Source organism: Muntiacus reevesi, chromosome 3 (genome assembly GCF_963930625.1).
Source record: "Muntiacus reevesi chromosome 3, mMunRee1.1, whole genome shotgun sequence".
NCBI lineage: Eukaryota > Metazoa > Chordata > Mammalia > Artiodactyla > Cervidae > Muntiacus > Muntiacus reevesi.
The window spans coordinates 5,013,602-5,026,039 of NC_089251.1; the positions used below are offsets into that span (position 1 = coordinate 5,013,602).

The following is a 12,438-nucleotide window of genomic DNA, read 5'->3' on the forward strand; positions in this document are numbered from 1 at the left end:
AGAGAGATCCCTGGCACCAAGGAGGAGGAAGCAAACCCTGGAGGAGGGGAGAGGGGTGGTTTCTGTCTGCCCTGTAGTGGACAAGTGGTCTCAGTGATCTGGCGTTATTAGTGAAAGTCGCTCAGTCCTGCCCAACTCTTTGTGACCCCATGGACTATATAGTCCATGGAATTCTCCAGGCCAGAATACTGGAACGGGTAGTCATTCCCTTCTCCAGGGGATCTTCCCAACCCAGGTTCGAACTTGGGTCTCTTGCATTGCAGGCAGATTCTTTACCAGCTGAGCTGCAAGGGAAGCCCAAGAATACTGGAGTGGGTAGCCTTTCCCTTCTCCAGGGGATCTTCCCGACCCAGGAACTGAACCGGGGTCTCCTGCATTGCAGGCGGATTCCTTACCCGCTGAACTACCAGGGAAGTGGTCTAGGGCTTGAGTTTTACGCACAGATGCACTCCCTGCGTTGGCAGTGTGGGGTCTTAACCACAGGATCACCAGGGGAGTCCCTGCAAAATGTGTCAGTCTTTACTTTTCGCGGTTAGAATTTTCTCCTGATCCTTTTAAAATCTGTACGTTTTTCATAACGTTTTTTTCTGTGGTGATGCAAAAAAAAAAAAAATAGAGACATCACTTTGCTGACAAAGGTCCGTATAGTCAAAGCTATGGTTTTTCCAGTAGTCATATACGTATGTGAGAGTTGGACCACAAAGAAGGCTGAACACTGAAGGATTGATGCTTTCGAATTGTGGTGCTAGAGAAGATTCTTGAGAGTCCCTTGGACTGCAAGATCAAACCAGTCAATCCTAAAGGAAATCAACCCTGAATATACATTGGAAGGGTTGATGCTGAAGCTCCAATACTTTGGCCACCTGATATGAAGAGTCGACTCACTGGAAAAGACCCTGATGTAGGGAAAGATTGAAGGCAAAAGAAGGGGTCAGCAAAAGATGAGATGGTTAGCTAGTATCACCATGTCCATGATTCAATGGACATAAATTTGAGCACACTCTGGGAGATAGTGAAGGACAGAAAAGCTTGATGTGCTGCAGTCCACGGGGTCGCGAAGAGTTGGACACGACTGAGCGACGAAACAACTCTCTAGTCCATGTGCTTTCTCCTCAAATGGGTTTTTAAAACTTTTTATTGGAAAGTAATTTCAAACTCAGAGACCCCATGGACTGCAGCACACCAGACTTTTCTGTCTTCTCTAGTGTGTTTTTTTGGCCAGGACAGAATCTAGGCCAAGATTACATGTTGCATTTGGTTGCCATGTTTGCAAACACTTGTATAGACCTGGTTTTAAATTCTTTTCAAATTGCGGTAATATGTCTAGTTTCTCAGATACGAATCGGCCCATTTGCCGCACCTGCTGTTGCACAAGAGGCAGGTCTCCTCGCGGGCTTCCGCATCATCATGAGTTCATGGTCAGCAGAAGTAAACTTCTAAAGGTGCCCTGCGTGAGCCACACGTGCGCCTGCAACACGAGCCAGGTGGCTCCTCTGGCGAACCATCTTTTGTTTCTCCACTTGGCATTTCTGCACCACGTGGAAGGCCCATTCCACTTTCTGCGGGAGGACTCTGCCAGAGTCATTGGGGTAGTGGCTTGCTTCAGTCTCACAAGAGCACCAGTCCCTTTCAGTCTCCAGCCACATGCAGAGGGCCAGTTCTAGAACCTGCTACCGTGCATGGGGCTGTGACTCTGACTCCCAGCCCCCAAGGCACAATTGGGTTCTGGCCCTGTTATGGGCAACTCGGCTTCAACCACTGGCAATGAGAGCCTTCTCCCAAGGCCTGGATACCGTATTTCCCTTTCTTGTCTTGGACGATGCCTTCCTCCATGTCTGGAGCATGTATGTGTGTGAGCATGCTGTCTCGGCTCTCTTTACTGGAGGTCCATTGGCAGCCACAAGCCTTGGGTAAACCATGTCATCTCTCTGCTTCTCAATTTCCCCATCAGGAAAATGGGTTTGTTAAAATCAAAAACAAACAAAGACCAGCCTTGAACGTTCCCTGGGTAGACAAAACCAGTTTTGTAACCAAGCAGGATCCTATGGGGCCTTCCCAGAACAGACCCCAACCCCCACCATGTCCTCCACCTGCCTCTTGTCTGCAGAAAAACCACTAGCATCCTAGGCCTTCCCCAAGTCCTATGTGAGTGAAAGTCACTCAGTTGTGTCCAACTCTTTGCCACCGCATGGACTGTACAGTCTGTGGAATTCTCCAGGTTAGAATACTGGAGTGGGTAGCCTTTCCCTTCTCCAGGGGATCTTCCCAACTCAGGAGCAAACCCAGGTCTCCCAATTGCAGGCGGATTCTTTACCAGCTGAGCCACAAGGGAACCCCAAGTTCTAAAGAGTACATTAAGTCAGAGAAGTGAGAAAATGCAGAAAGAAAAACAGTCAAGCAAGACAAAATAATAGTTTAGCTATTAAAGTCAAGGACCTTTAGTTCCTCCTCCAGGGCTATAGTTAACATTCTGAGTTGTCCTTTGAGCTGTTTTGCAGATACTCAAATCCCCACCAGGTGGAAGAAGTTAACTGTCTGCTGCCCACAAGCACACAGACTCCAGGCCAGTTAGAACTGGCAGGTTGATGCTGTTGACTCCTGATTACCTCACCACCAACCAATCAGAAGAATGTCGGAGTGCTGATCACGCATCGCACGACCCCCTCCCTCAACCCTGTCTTTAAAAACCCTTCCCTGAAAGCCTTTGGGGAGTTCAGGACTTTTAAGCACTGCTTGTCCTGGACTTCTTGCTTGGCACCTGCAATAAATGCTCCATTTTCCTTCACCACAACCTGGTGTCAGTAGATTGGCTTTGTTACGTTCAGACAAACAGACTCAAGTTTGGCTTGGTGACAGTTCAGCCAAACAAAATTTAATGTAGCTTATTTTGCAAGAGTAACTTGACTGGGGTCATTCCTTCCTTCTGCCTCCGGAAATCATAAGCATAGCTGAAACTGTTTCCCAGAATTGGTGTGAAGGAACCAATTTCCTATCAGTTAAGAAAATCCCAACATTATTAATATAACCAATCACGGCAAAGAATACAGCCAACTGCCTCTCACTGCCCGAGCTGCTTTATAATAACGCACCCTGAGCCTTATTCTGTTATGCTTTGCGAGCTCTTTGTTTAAGAACTGTCTTTTGCACAATCAATTTTTACTATTAACAGTTACCACTTCAACTATTCATGGGATCCCATGTGGTGCAATGATAAAGAATCCACCTACCGATGCAAGAGACACAGGTTTGATCCCTGAGTCAGGAAGATCCCCTGGAGTAGGAAATGGCAACCCACTCCATTTCTCTTGCCTGGGAAATCCCATGGACAGAGGAGCCTGGAGGGCTACAGTCCATGGGGTCACGAAGAGTTAGACACGCTGCGCAGGCGCGAATACACACACACTTTTAATGATTCGTGGGTTTACTCCTGCTATTTCTGCAGTTTTGACAGGTTGTAGAAAGCCTTACTCCTATTCAAGATATATAACCAAACCTTGTTTAACTTTGCACTATCTAGCTGCGGCCATATCAGATCAGAAAAGCAAACACCAGAATACAATACCACGGTTTTCCTCGGGTGAGGGGTTATGGTTGATTTTAGTTTTGTGTGCATGTTTGTGTGTATATATTTTCTGCAATGAACATGGGTTACACCTGGGATTGGGAAACTAGCAATAAATACTCTTAAAATGTCAAGCACCTGGTCACAAGTGCTGAGCACCAACTTGTGTTCAACAAAAGCTTAAAGACCTAAAGGGGGATGAACCGACAATTTTTGCAGGCGGTGGGGCTGGCTAGGGGGACGGGGGAGGAGGGCCACGTTGGAAAGCTGTGTTTCCTGTGTTCCTGTGAACTTGACCTGGTGGGGCAACGGTGACGATGGGGGCAAGAATCCCAGAGTTCTGCCTCACGTGGTTCTGAGAAAACCAAGGCTGAGTCTCAACCCCACTGCTCATTCAGCAACGACAGATGCTTCCTGCACATGGCAGAGTCGGCCAAACAAGCAGCCACAGCCCTGCCCTCACCGGGCTCATGGCTCAGCTCTAGAGACAAACATCAAGCAGGTGACTGCAAAACCTGCTCCATAGTTGCAGTTGTGGTCCATGCTTTCCACGGAGAACATTGAGGAGCTGGCCTGGTCCAGCTGTGGGAGAGGACCAGGGCATGCTGGGAAGAGTCAGCCGGGCAGAGGGCGGGGTGGGAGGTCTGGGAGGGCATGTGGGCCTGGGGCTTGGTGGGAGCATGTAGGGTTAGATGAGAGCTGGTTGGGGGTGGGCTGGTTTGTTTGTGAAAGAGGGGCTCCCTTTGCTGTCCCTCACCAGTGGCTAGCCTTGTGCCGGAGCAACAAGAATACCAAAGATAAGGACTTCCTGGTGGTCCAGTGGCTAAGACTCTTGAGTTCTCAATGCAAGGGGCCCAGGTTCGATCCCTGGTCAGGGAACTAGATCCCTGATCAAAGATCCTGAGTGCCACAACTAAGACTGGCACAGTCAAATAAATAAATATTTAAAAAGAGAAAAAGGGACTTCCAATGGTTCCAACTCTGAGCAGCCAACACAGGGGCTGTGGCTTTGATCCCTGGTTGGGGAACTAGGATCCCACATGCCATGCAGTGTGGCCAAAAGATAATAATACTAATAATAATAATAATTTTTTTTAAAGAAGAATACAAAGAATAATGGAAATTCCCTGGCAGGCCAGTGGTTAGGACTCTGAGCTTTCACAGCCAAGGGCCAGGGTTTAATCCCTGGCCAGGGAACTAAGATCCTAACCTGTACAGCATGCCCCCCTCCCCAAAAAAGTGTCAGTATTAAATATATACAAATATACACACACAAAAATAGGCTTCCCAGGTGGCACTAGCAGTAAAAAGCCTTCTGCCAATGCAGGAGACGTGGGTTCCATCCCTGGGTGTGGAAGATCCCCTGGAGGAGGAAATGGCACTTCCCACTTCAGTACTCTTGCCTGGAAAATTCCACGGACAGGGGAGCCTGGTGGGCTACAGTCCATGGGGGTGCAAAGAGTCGGACACGACTGAGCGCACACACACATACAAAAAATATAGTTAACATAGCTGGCCCCGTGAGGAACAGATGCCAAATAGGCCAAGGCAGAGACGAAGAAGACAGAACCGGCACCTCCTCAGAGCCGGGCCTTATGCCAGGCCCCCCGTGTGCCTTGAGCATGGCAGCCTCACCGTGGGATTTCCCTGATGAGAGTTCACTAAGATACTCCATCGTTCTGCGGCCTGGTAGCCACTGTGTTTGGCCAACTGCCTGCAGAGACCTGAAACGGACTCGAGCCCCTTCACACACCCGCACACCCTAGACAGCAGCCTCTTCACCAGCAAACACATGCTCTTGTGATCAAGAGTCTCCCCCCTGCCTTCTAGTGCCTCTATGTCTTGAGTGCCCTAGCGATAAGACCCCCGTAGGGCTGAGCAAACCCTACTCTTTTGGCTTGAATTAACCAATCCAGTCCTAGTCTGGGATCCCCAAAGCACTCCACCCAGGGATCCTGATAAAGGACTACGCCCCAGGACCTGCCTGTCTCGCGTCTCCGCACCCTGCCTAGACCTCCTGCGTGACCCTTCCAGGCATGCGGTGTACCTCCTCCGGGACCTGTGAGTAATAAATTTCTCTATTTCCATTTCTGTTGTTGGACCTCCACTGGCCATCAGTTGCCCTGTCTTCACTCACATACATTAATTTCACAAAGTCACAAGGTGCCCCCTAACAGCTGGGAGTAGGGAAACATGGCGGTCAGTCACTGTTAACTCGCCCTGGCGCTTGGTCCCCAGCCTTGTCACGCCCTCTGTGAACGTGTGACTGCCCCAGTCTGAGCTTCCCTGTAAGCTCCTCTCAGTTGGCAGGGGCGGTGCTTTCTCATGCAGACCCAGCCGCCCTTCATCCGCTTCCCTCTGCCCAGGTCCTCAGGACTCAGGAGGCCCAACCACCCCCCTCCAACCCCTCATCATCCCCTCTCCGCTCCACCCCCCAGCAGAACCGTCCTGTAACCCTTGCTGAAATCGGTTAATGCTTCGGAAGTGACATACACAGTGACTTCACCTGACGTCTCCATGTTAGTCTCTCCTGCATCATATTTCAGTTTCATCAAATATTCATGGAGGGCTCACAGTGCAGCAGGAGCTGGGCTTGCAGAGAGACTTGATGCCTTGAGGACATTTTACAACTGGAATGGGTCGGTACCTGCCTTCTTGGACCAGGGGCACAGGTGGAATCCAGCAGACAGGGTCCCTTCTTCCCAGCTCCTCTAGGGTTCAGTCAAAACGTCATCACACGACTTCTGCCCATGTAAGGGGCAGGTTGAGGAGGCCAGGAACTTGCTGGCCAGAGGCAGTGGGGGACCACTGAAGGCTCAGGGTTGTGTTAAGCAATTCAGGGAGGGAGGGATAACGTGGAGGGCCAACAGGGGCAGGGCTCAGCCTGTGCCCAGGCAAGAGGACTGGACCCACGCGCTGGAGGCAAGGGATGAGCACCCGGGCCGGTGCGGAGGTGACGGCGTGCTCTTAGGTCACCGCACATGAGGCTGCAGAACCGGTTCTAGTTTCTGACCCGGGTCACGGGGCTCAGGAGTCTGACCCTCCCCTATGCCCAAGCACCCCACCCCGACCTTGCAGTCCTGGGGGATCATTTCGACGCCCCCCCAGGCAGGCAGGTGCGGAGGTGCGGGCAGAAGGAACCTTCTCAGAGGCCGCCCGACATCTGGAGACTTCTGCAGCCAGTTGCGAAACCGATTGGCTTTTGGCTTTTGCAGCAAATAATAAAAAACAACCCGGCGTCGCGGCAGCGGGTCCACGTGCCTCGGCGGCCTTCCAGGCCCGGCGGGAGGGCCCGGCCAGGCCCACGCCTGCGCGGCGCTCTCAGCCACCAACCAGGACTACAACTCCCGCCGTGCCACGCGCGCGCCCCGCCCCGCCCCCCGCCGCGCCGCGTGCCTCCCGGAAGTGGAGCCCCGGGCTGGGGGCGTCTCCGACCTTTGCGCAGCGGCGGCGGCGGCGGGAGCCGGGAGCCAGATGCGGTCGAGCGACGCCGGAGATGGCTTCGGCTGGAGCCGGCGACTGCGAGGGCGCCGGGCCCGAGGCGGACCGCCCTCACCAGCGGCCCTTCTTGATCGGCGTGAGCGGCGGCACCGCGAGCGGCAAGGTAAGGGGCTGGGCGGCGCGGCGGGGCCTGCGTCACCCTGGGCGCCCCCGAGACTCCGCGCGGCCTGTCGGGCCTCGGTCCAGAGGGAGGCCCCCGCCTCCAGCTGCCGCGGGGTGTCCCCCCGCCCACCTCCCGGGCGTGCACAGGGCCCGGGGCGGCGGGGCGGCGGGGCGGCGGGCCAGGCGGGGAGCGGGTCGCTGGACCCCGAGGCTCCCCCGCAAGCTCCCGGCTGGCCTGACCGCTCGCGGTCCGGGTCCGCGTTGCCCCCGCTGATGCAGCCCAGCGCCCTCCCCGCCAGGCGCAGCCGCTGACCGGGCGGCCCCTCGGGAGCTGATGCGCCGGGATGGGCGTCTCCAGGCGGGGCTCCTGTTTGTGTTTCCCAGTCCACCGTGTGTGAGAAGATCATGGAGCTGCTGGGACAGAAGGAAGTGGACCACCGGCAGCGCAAGCTGGTCATCTTGAGCCAAGACAGGTTTTATAAGGTCCTGACCGCGGAGCAGAAGGCCAAGGCCTTGAAGGGACAGTACAACTTCGACCACCCAGGTAGAGGCCGTGGAGGTGGGGAGGGAGTGGGGGAAGAGGGCTGACCGGAGACTGGGTCCAAAGTTGGCCATGGATGGGGAAGAGGCCTGGCTGGTCCCTGGTTAAACCTCTGTGGAGCGGATTGGGGGTTAAGCCGGGGGGTCTCTTTGCCCTCTGGGCCTTGCAGGAGCTCCAGGCTCCATCGGTTGGAGCCGGTCACGGAGTCTGCACCTCAGAAGGGCCTTCAGGCCCACTGCTCTGCCACAGTTGTGGTCGTGGAGAAACCTAAACGTCTTCTTGCTATCAGGGGCCTGCTATGCAGACCGTGTCCACCGGGGCAGAGTCCTCGAGAGGCCAGCAGTGGGTGAACAAGAACCAGAGGCCTTGAAGCTCCCTTTCCTGGTCTGGTCAGGGACCAGGGGAACAGGTGGAGAGGGGGTGGGTGACGGGGATAGCCATGCTGCCCCTCCCTGCTGCTAGTAGATGAATCTGCCCAGTGGCCGGCTCCGGTCCTCATCCCTTTCCAGGGGACACATGGGGAGAAGGTTCAAGGAGCGTTAGTCTTTGTTGTTTCCCAGAACTAGAAGCAAGACGCCTAGTTCACCTACCTCCCGGAATTGGCTGATCAGGAGATCCGTGTGTTCAGACTTGTGGGTGGGACAGCGGCCCAGGTGGTGGCACTGCCCTGAGGCAGCAAGGATAGGTCCAGCCTGTGGTTTGCAGAGGGCCCTGCAGATGGAAGCCATGGGGGCTTCTCCGGGCCAGATGTTCCTTAGCATCGTTGGCAGCACCCGCACCCAGCAGACCCCAGGGGCAGAGTGAGTTCTTAGCACAAGGACTTGTCCTGCCTTCTGTTCCACCCCTGCAGATGCTTTTGATAACGATTTGATGCATAGGACTCTGAAAAACATTGTGGAGGGCAAAACAGTGGAGGTCCCCACCTATGATTTTGTGACCCACTCAAGGTAAGTGGGCAGTTCTGGGGAGGAGAGGGCTGTGTGCAGGGGGCTGGTGAGGACACCTCTCCCCGCCCTGGGGCTGCACCCCACTGGTTCCCGGGATAGCCCCCCTCATCCGGGCCCAGGGTCTGACACTGAAGGCAGGCCCCTCCCCTGGCCCGCCCCACAGGCTCGCGGAGACCACGGTGGTCTACCCCGCAGACGTGGTCCTGTTCGAGGGCATCCTCGTCTTCTACAGTCAGGAGATCCGGGACATGTTCCACCTGCGCCTCTTCGTGGACACCGACTCCGACGTCAGGCTGTCTCGGAGAGGTAAGGCGGACGCGGGCCCCTCTGCCCCTGGCCGGCCCGGCCCCAGGCCCCCCCGGCGTCTGCAGGCCCCTGCTCTCTCCTGTCGCTGCAGTTCTCCGGGACGTGCAGCGGGGCCGGGACCTGGAGCAGATCCTGACGCAGTACACCACCTTCGTCAAGCCGGCCTTCGAGGAGTTCTGCCTGCCGGTACCGCCTTCCGCTTGCCCGGGGACCTCCTTCCCCCCTTGTCAGAAGGCTCCCCGTGCCCATTCTGTGAGAGCCGAGTCGTGGACGGACACAGTCTGCTGTATACGTGGAGAAGTTAGCCACTCGTGCTCACGGTCCCGGGGAGCGGTTCTCAGCTGGGAATGGGTCCTCTGTCCGCACCTCTCCTCCCCGTGCCAGGCTTCACCCCATGCACCGGCATCACCTCCTCCCAGGCTCTTGTCTGCATCTGTCCAGGGCACTGCTCGTCCACTGCCCACACTGTCGTCTCCTCCCCCCAGCCCTTCTGAACGGGGGCAGGGATCTCTGTCTGTCGGCTGCCAGAGTGCTGTCTGGTGCATACTAGGTGCTTAAAAAGTTCCTCCACACCGTGTGTTTCTCTGGGGTGGAGGAAGGTCCGGCTGGCGTGCAGAGAAGGAATTCACTGTGTGCGGCCATCTGTCTTTTCCTCCATCTCACCTTTTCACTGGATAAGATTATGGAGAGATTTAAAGGGAAATTTCACAATATTTTGATTCCTAAAGGGAAAAGTGAGGCACAGAGGAATTAGAAGCAGGATTCCTGCTTTAGATAAATGGGACAAAGGAGTTCTGTTCTTGCTAGTTCATGAAAACATTTTATTTTACATTCACGGTCTTGGAGTTTCTAGAAAATCATTAGGAAATTGATTGTTGTGCAGCCTCTTATCCCCAGAAAGACACTTTTGAAAAGTAGGTCATTTACCGTGAAGCTCTGGATGCCACGTGTGACCGGGTGCCCCTGGATGGAGGCAGAAGTGTTCTCGGGCAGTCCCTCCCCGCCCCTCCCCTTCACGGGGAGCCACGGCGAGGTGCCTGAGTTACCCATGTCCCCCTGCTAAGACCTTTCTCAGCCCTTTCCTGGTCGCCCCCCGCCTGCCCACACAGCCAGCAGAGTGGCCCAGCCCCATGGGAGTTTGGCCCTGGGTCTCCTTTGCCTGCAGACACGGCTGCCCGGGGACCCAGTCTGTCCCCGTTCCTCCCGCCCCCCGCCCCCCGGCTCATCTTTTGAGACAGGCCTCCTTGGCCCAGGTCCACATCCCGGCGGCACTCAGCAGTCTGCCGGCCTCCCTCCGCTCATTCGGAGCTGCCCCCCACCTCTCCCAGCAGCACTTGGGGTCCCTCCTCAAAGGCACCATAGGCGCCCGGCAGGAGTGGGCTGCTCGGCGTGGGAGCAGAGGAGGGGCGAGGCAGGAAGGGGAGCAGGTCCCGCGACGTCCCTGCCTGGGGCGCAGCCCTGCTCTTGCAGGGCTCTGCACCGTGTGTGCACTGGGAGGGCGCCCCACTTCAGCCGGCCCGGAGCGCCAGGCGGTCAGCGCAGAGAACTGGCCCCGACCGCGGTGCGCACAGAGACCAGCGTCTGGGAGCGGCCGGCAGACGCGCGCCGTCCCTTCCCGCTGCTTCGGCGTGGCTTCCGTCCCTTGTGGGCTCTCGGTCTCTCACCTGCGCCCCTGCCCCCGCCTCCTCACCCTTCATGGTGGCCTGCGCGTGCGCCCCGCGTCTAGGCCCAGGCACGCCGAAGGCATCTCACAAGACCTTCCTTTTCTTGCCTTGCAGACAAAGAAGTACGCAGACGTGATCATCCCTCGAGGGGTTGACAACATGGGTAAGGAGCAGGCCTGTGCCGCCCCCACCCCCCAGGGCCATGCGGCAGGCACGGCCCAGCCCATCCAGGCTACTGAGACACCCCCGGAGGGTGAGGCCCGCCCACGTACACGTGTGGCGCAGGTTTACAACACACTGAGAACACGCAGCACATTTTACACCTTAAAGTGACACAACGTGCAACGTCAGTTAAGTTTCAGTAAAGGAGGGAAAAAACACAGAGGACTGCTTGACAGGGAGCCCCTTGCTGGCAGAAGTGTCACACCTAGGGTCGTTAACAGAAGCCTGCGCCACCAGGCCAGCTCGGCTTTACCGGGCCCAGCCTCAACGGGCACCAGTCTGCCTGCTGAGGCTCGCTGGCAGGCGGATGCCTGGTGGAGGGAAGCATGCGCCTCGCGGGTAATGGCAGGTGGCAGCTGACCCCGCCCGTGTGTCCCCGCAGTGGCCATCAACCTCATCGTGCAGCACATCCAGGACATCCTCAACGGCGACATCTGCAAGTGGCATCGCACAGGGGCCAACGGGCGCAGCCACAAGAGGACGTTCCCGGAGCCGGGGGAGCACCCTGCGGTGCTGGCCTCGGGCAAGCGCTCGCACCTGGAGTCCAGCAGCAGGCCCCACTGAGGAGCGGGCTGCTCAGCGCCCGGCGGGCCCAGAGAGGACACGTGGCCAGGACGGGGCGCTGTCGGGGTCCCGGTTAACTTGGGAGACCTGGACGAGTTGTCCAGACCGTGTGACAGGTTCTCTGCCGGCGGCCCTGACCTCTTCCCCCGCTTCCTCATGTCACGGGGGCTGGAAGGGCTCTTCGCTGCTGAGAATGGCCACAGAATATGTGGTACGCGAGGCCCATGTTTGGGGGAATGATGAAGAAACAGCCAGGTCACCGTGATTTTGACGGTGAACCCCTGGCGAGAGAGACTAGCGTGACCTGGTTCACGCACGTGTAACTGGAACACAAGTTTGAAGAGATAAGCCTCTTCCGTTTTACTTGTTACACAACCACACGTTTTCTGTTTACTCTGGTTTCCTAACACCACGCTCGCTGTGACCTAGTAACCCAACTTCATGACCCACTGGCGGGTCATGATCCTGGTACACACTGATCTGGTACGCAAGGAGCCACGGAGAGGCGTCCCTCCTTCTGGCCTGTGCTCCGAAGGCAGAGCCAGGAGGGAGCCCTGGGGAGCAAGCTTTTCCTTAACCAGCACCACACACATAGCCGGGGTCCCCTGGCCCAGCCCAGCCCAGCCCTGCCCGCCTGCTTTCCTGCGAGCACAGCGCCTGGCTCGGCGCCCCAGAGCCCGGGCTGCCATCTGGACAGGCCCTTCCTAGTGTAGCCCGTGGCCAAGGCGTGTGTGGGTCGGGGAGGCGGCCCACCGTGGCCAGTCCCTTGTGCCTGCCCAGTGACCTTGCCTCCCAGACACTGGTGGTCTGGTCCTGGTTTGTCCCGCCTCCATGTGGCAGCTGTTCTGTAAAAGTGGTCCCCCCCGTTGCCGCCAGCCGTCGAGTGCTAACTAGTTACACAGGGACGTCAGGTGAGCTTGGCTGAGCTCGAGGGCTGGTTTCTGATGACTCTGATGGTTTTGTCAAGTTTACTGTTCTTTTTGGAGAGAGAACCAATAAATAACACCAAATGTGAATGCCAGTTTGTCC

The 12,438-nt window shown here is 56.5% G+C and overlaps 1 protein-coding gene across 2 annotated transcripts; it reads left to right on the forward strand.

Moving 5' to 3' along the window:
- Positions 1 to 6,959: 6,959 nt before the first annotated feature.
- UCK1 (uridine-cytidine kinase 1) lies at positions 6,960 to 12,425 on the forward strand. Of its 2 annotated transcripts, none has more exons than XM_065928212.1 (7): positions 6,960 to 7,166; positions 7,550 to 7,709; positions 8,557 to 8,653; positions 8,817 to 8,959; positions 9,051 to 9,259; positions 10,738 to 10,786; positions 11,228 to 12,425. In XM_065928212.1, the coding sequence occupies exons 1-7, from the start codon at positions 7,059 to 7,061 to the stop codon at positions 11,407 to 11,409; spliced, it is 948 nt and encodes a 315-aa protein (XP_065784284.1). In that variant the 5' UTR covers positions 6,960 to 7,058; the 3' UTR covers positions 11,410 to 12,425. The 2 variants fall into 2 exon arrangements, with proteins under 2 accessions (XP_065784284.1, XP_065784285.1); XM_065928213.1 differs by having other exon boundaries at positions 9,051 to 9,145.
- Positions 12,426 to 12,438: the final 13 nt, after the last annotated feature.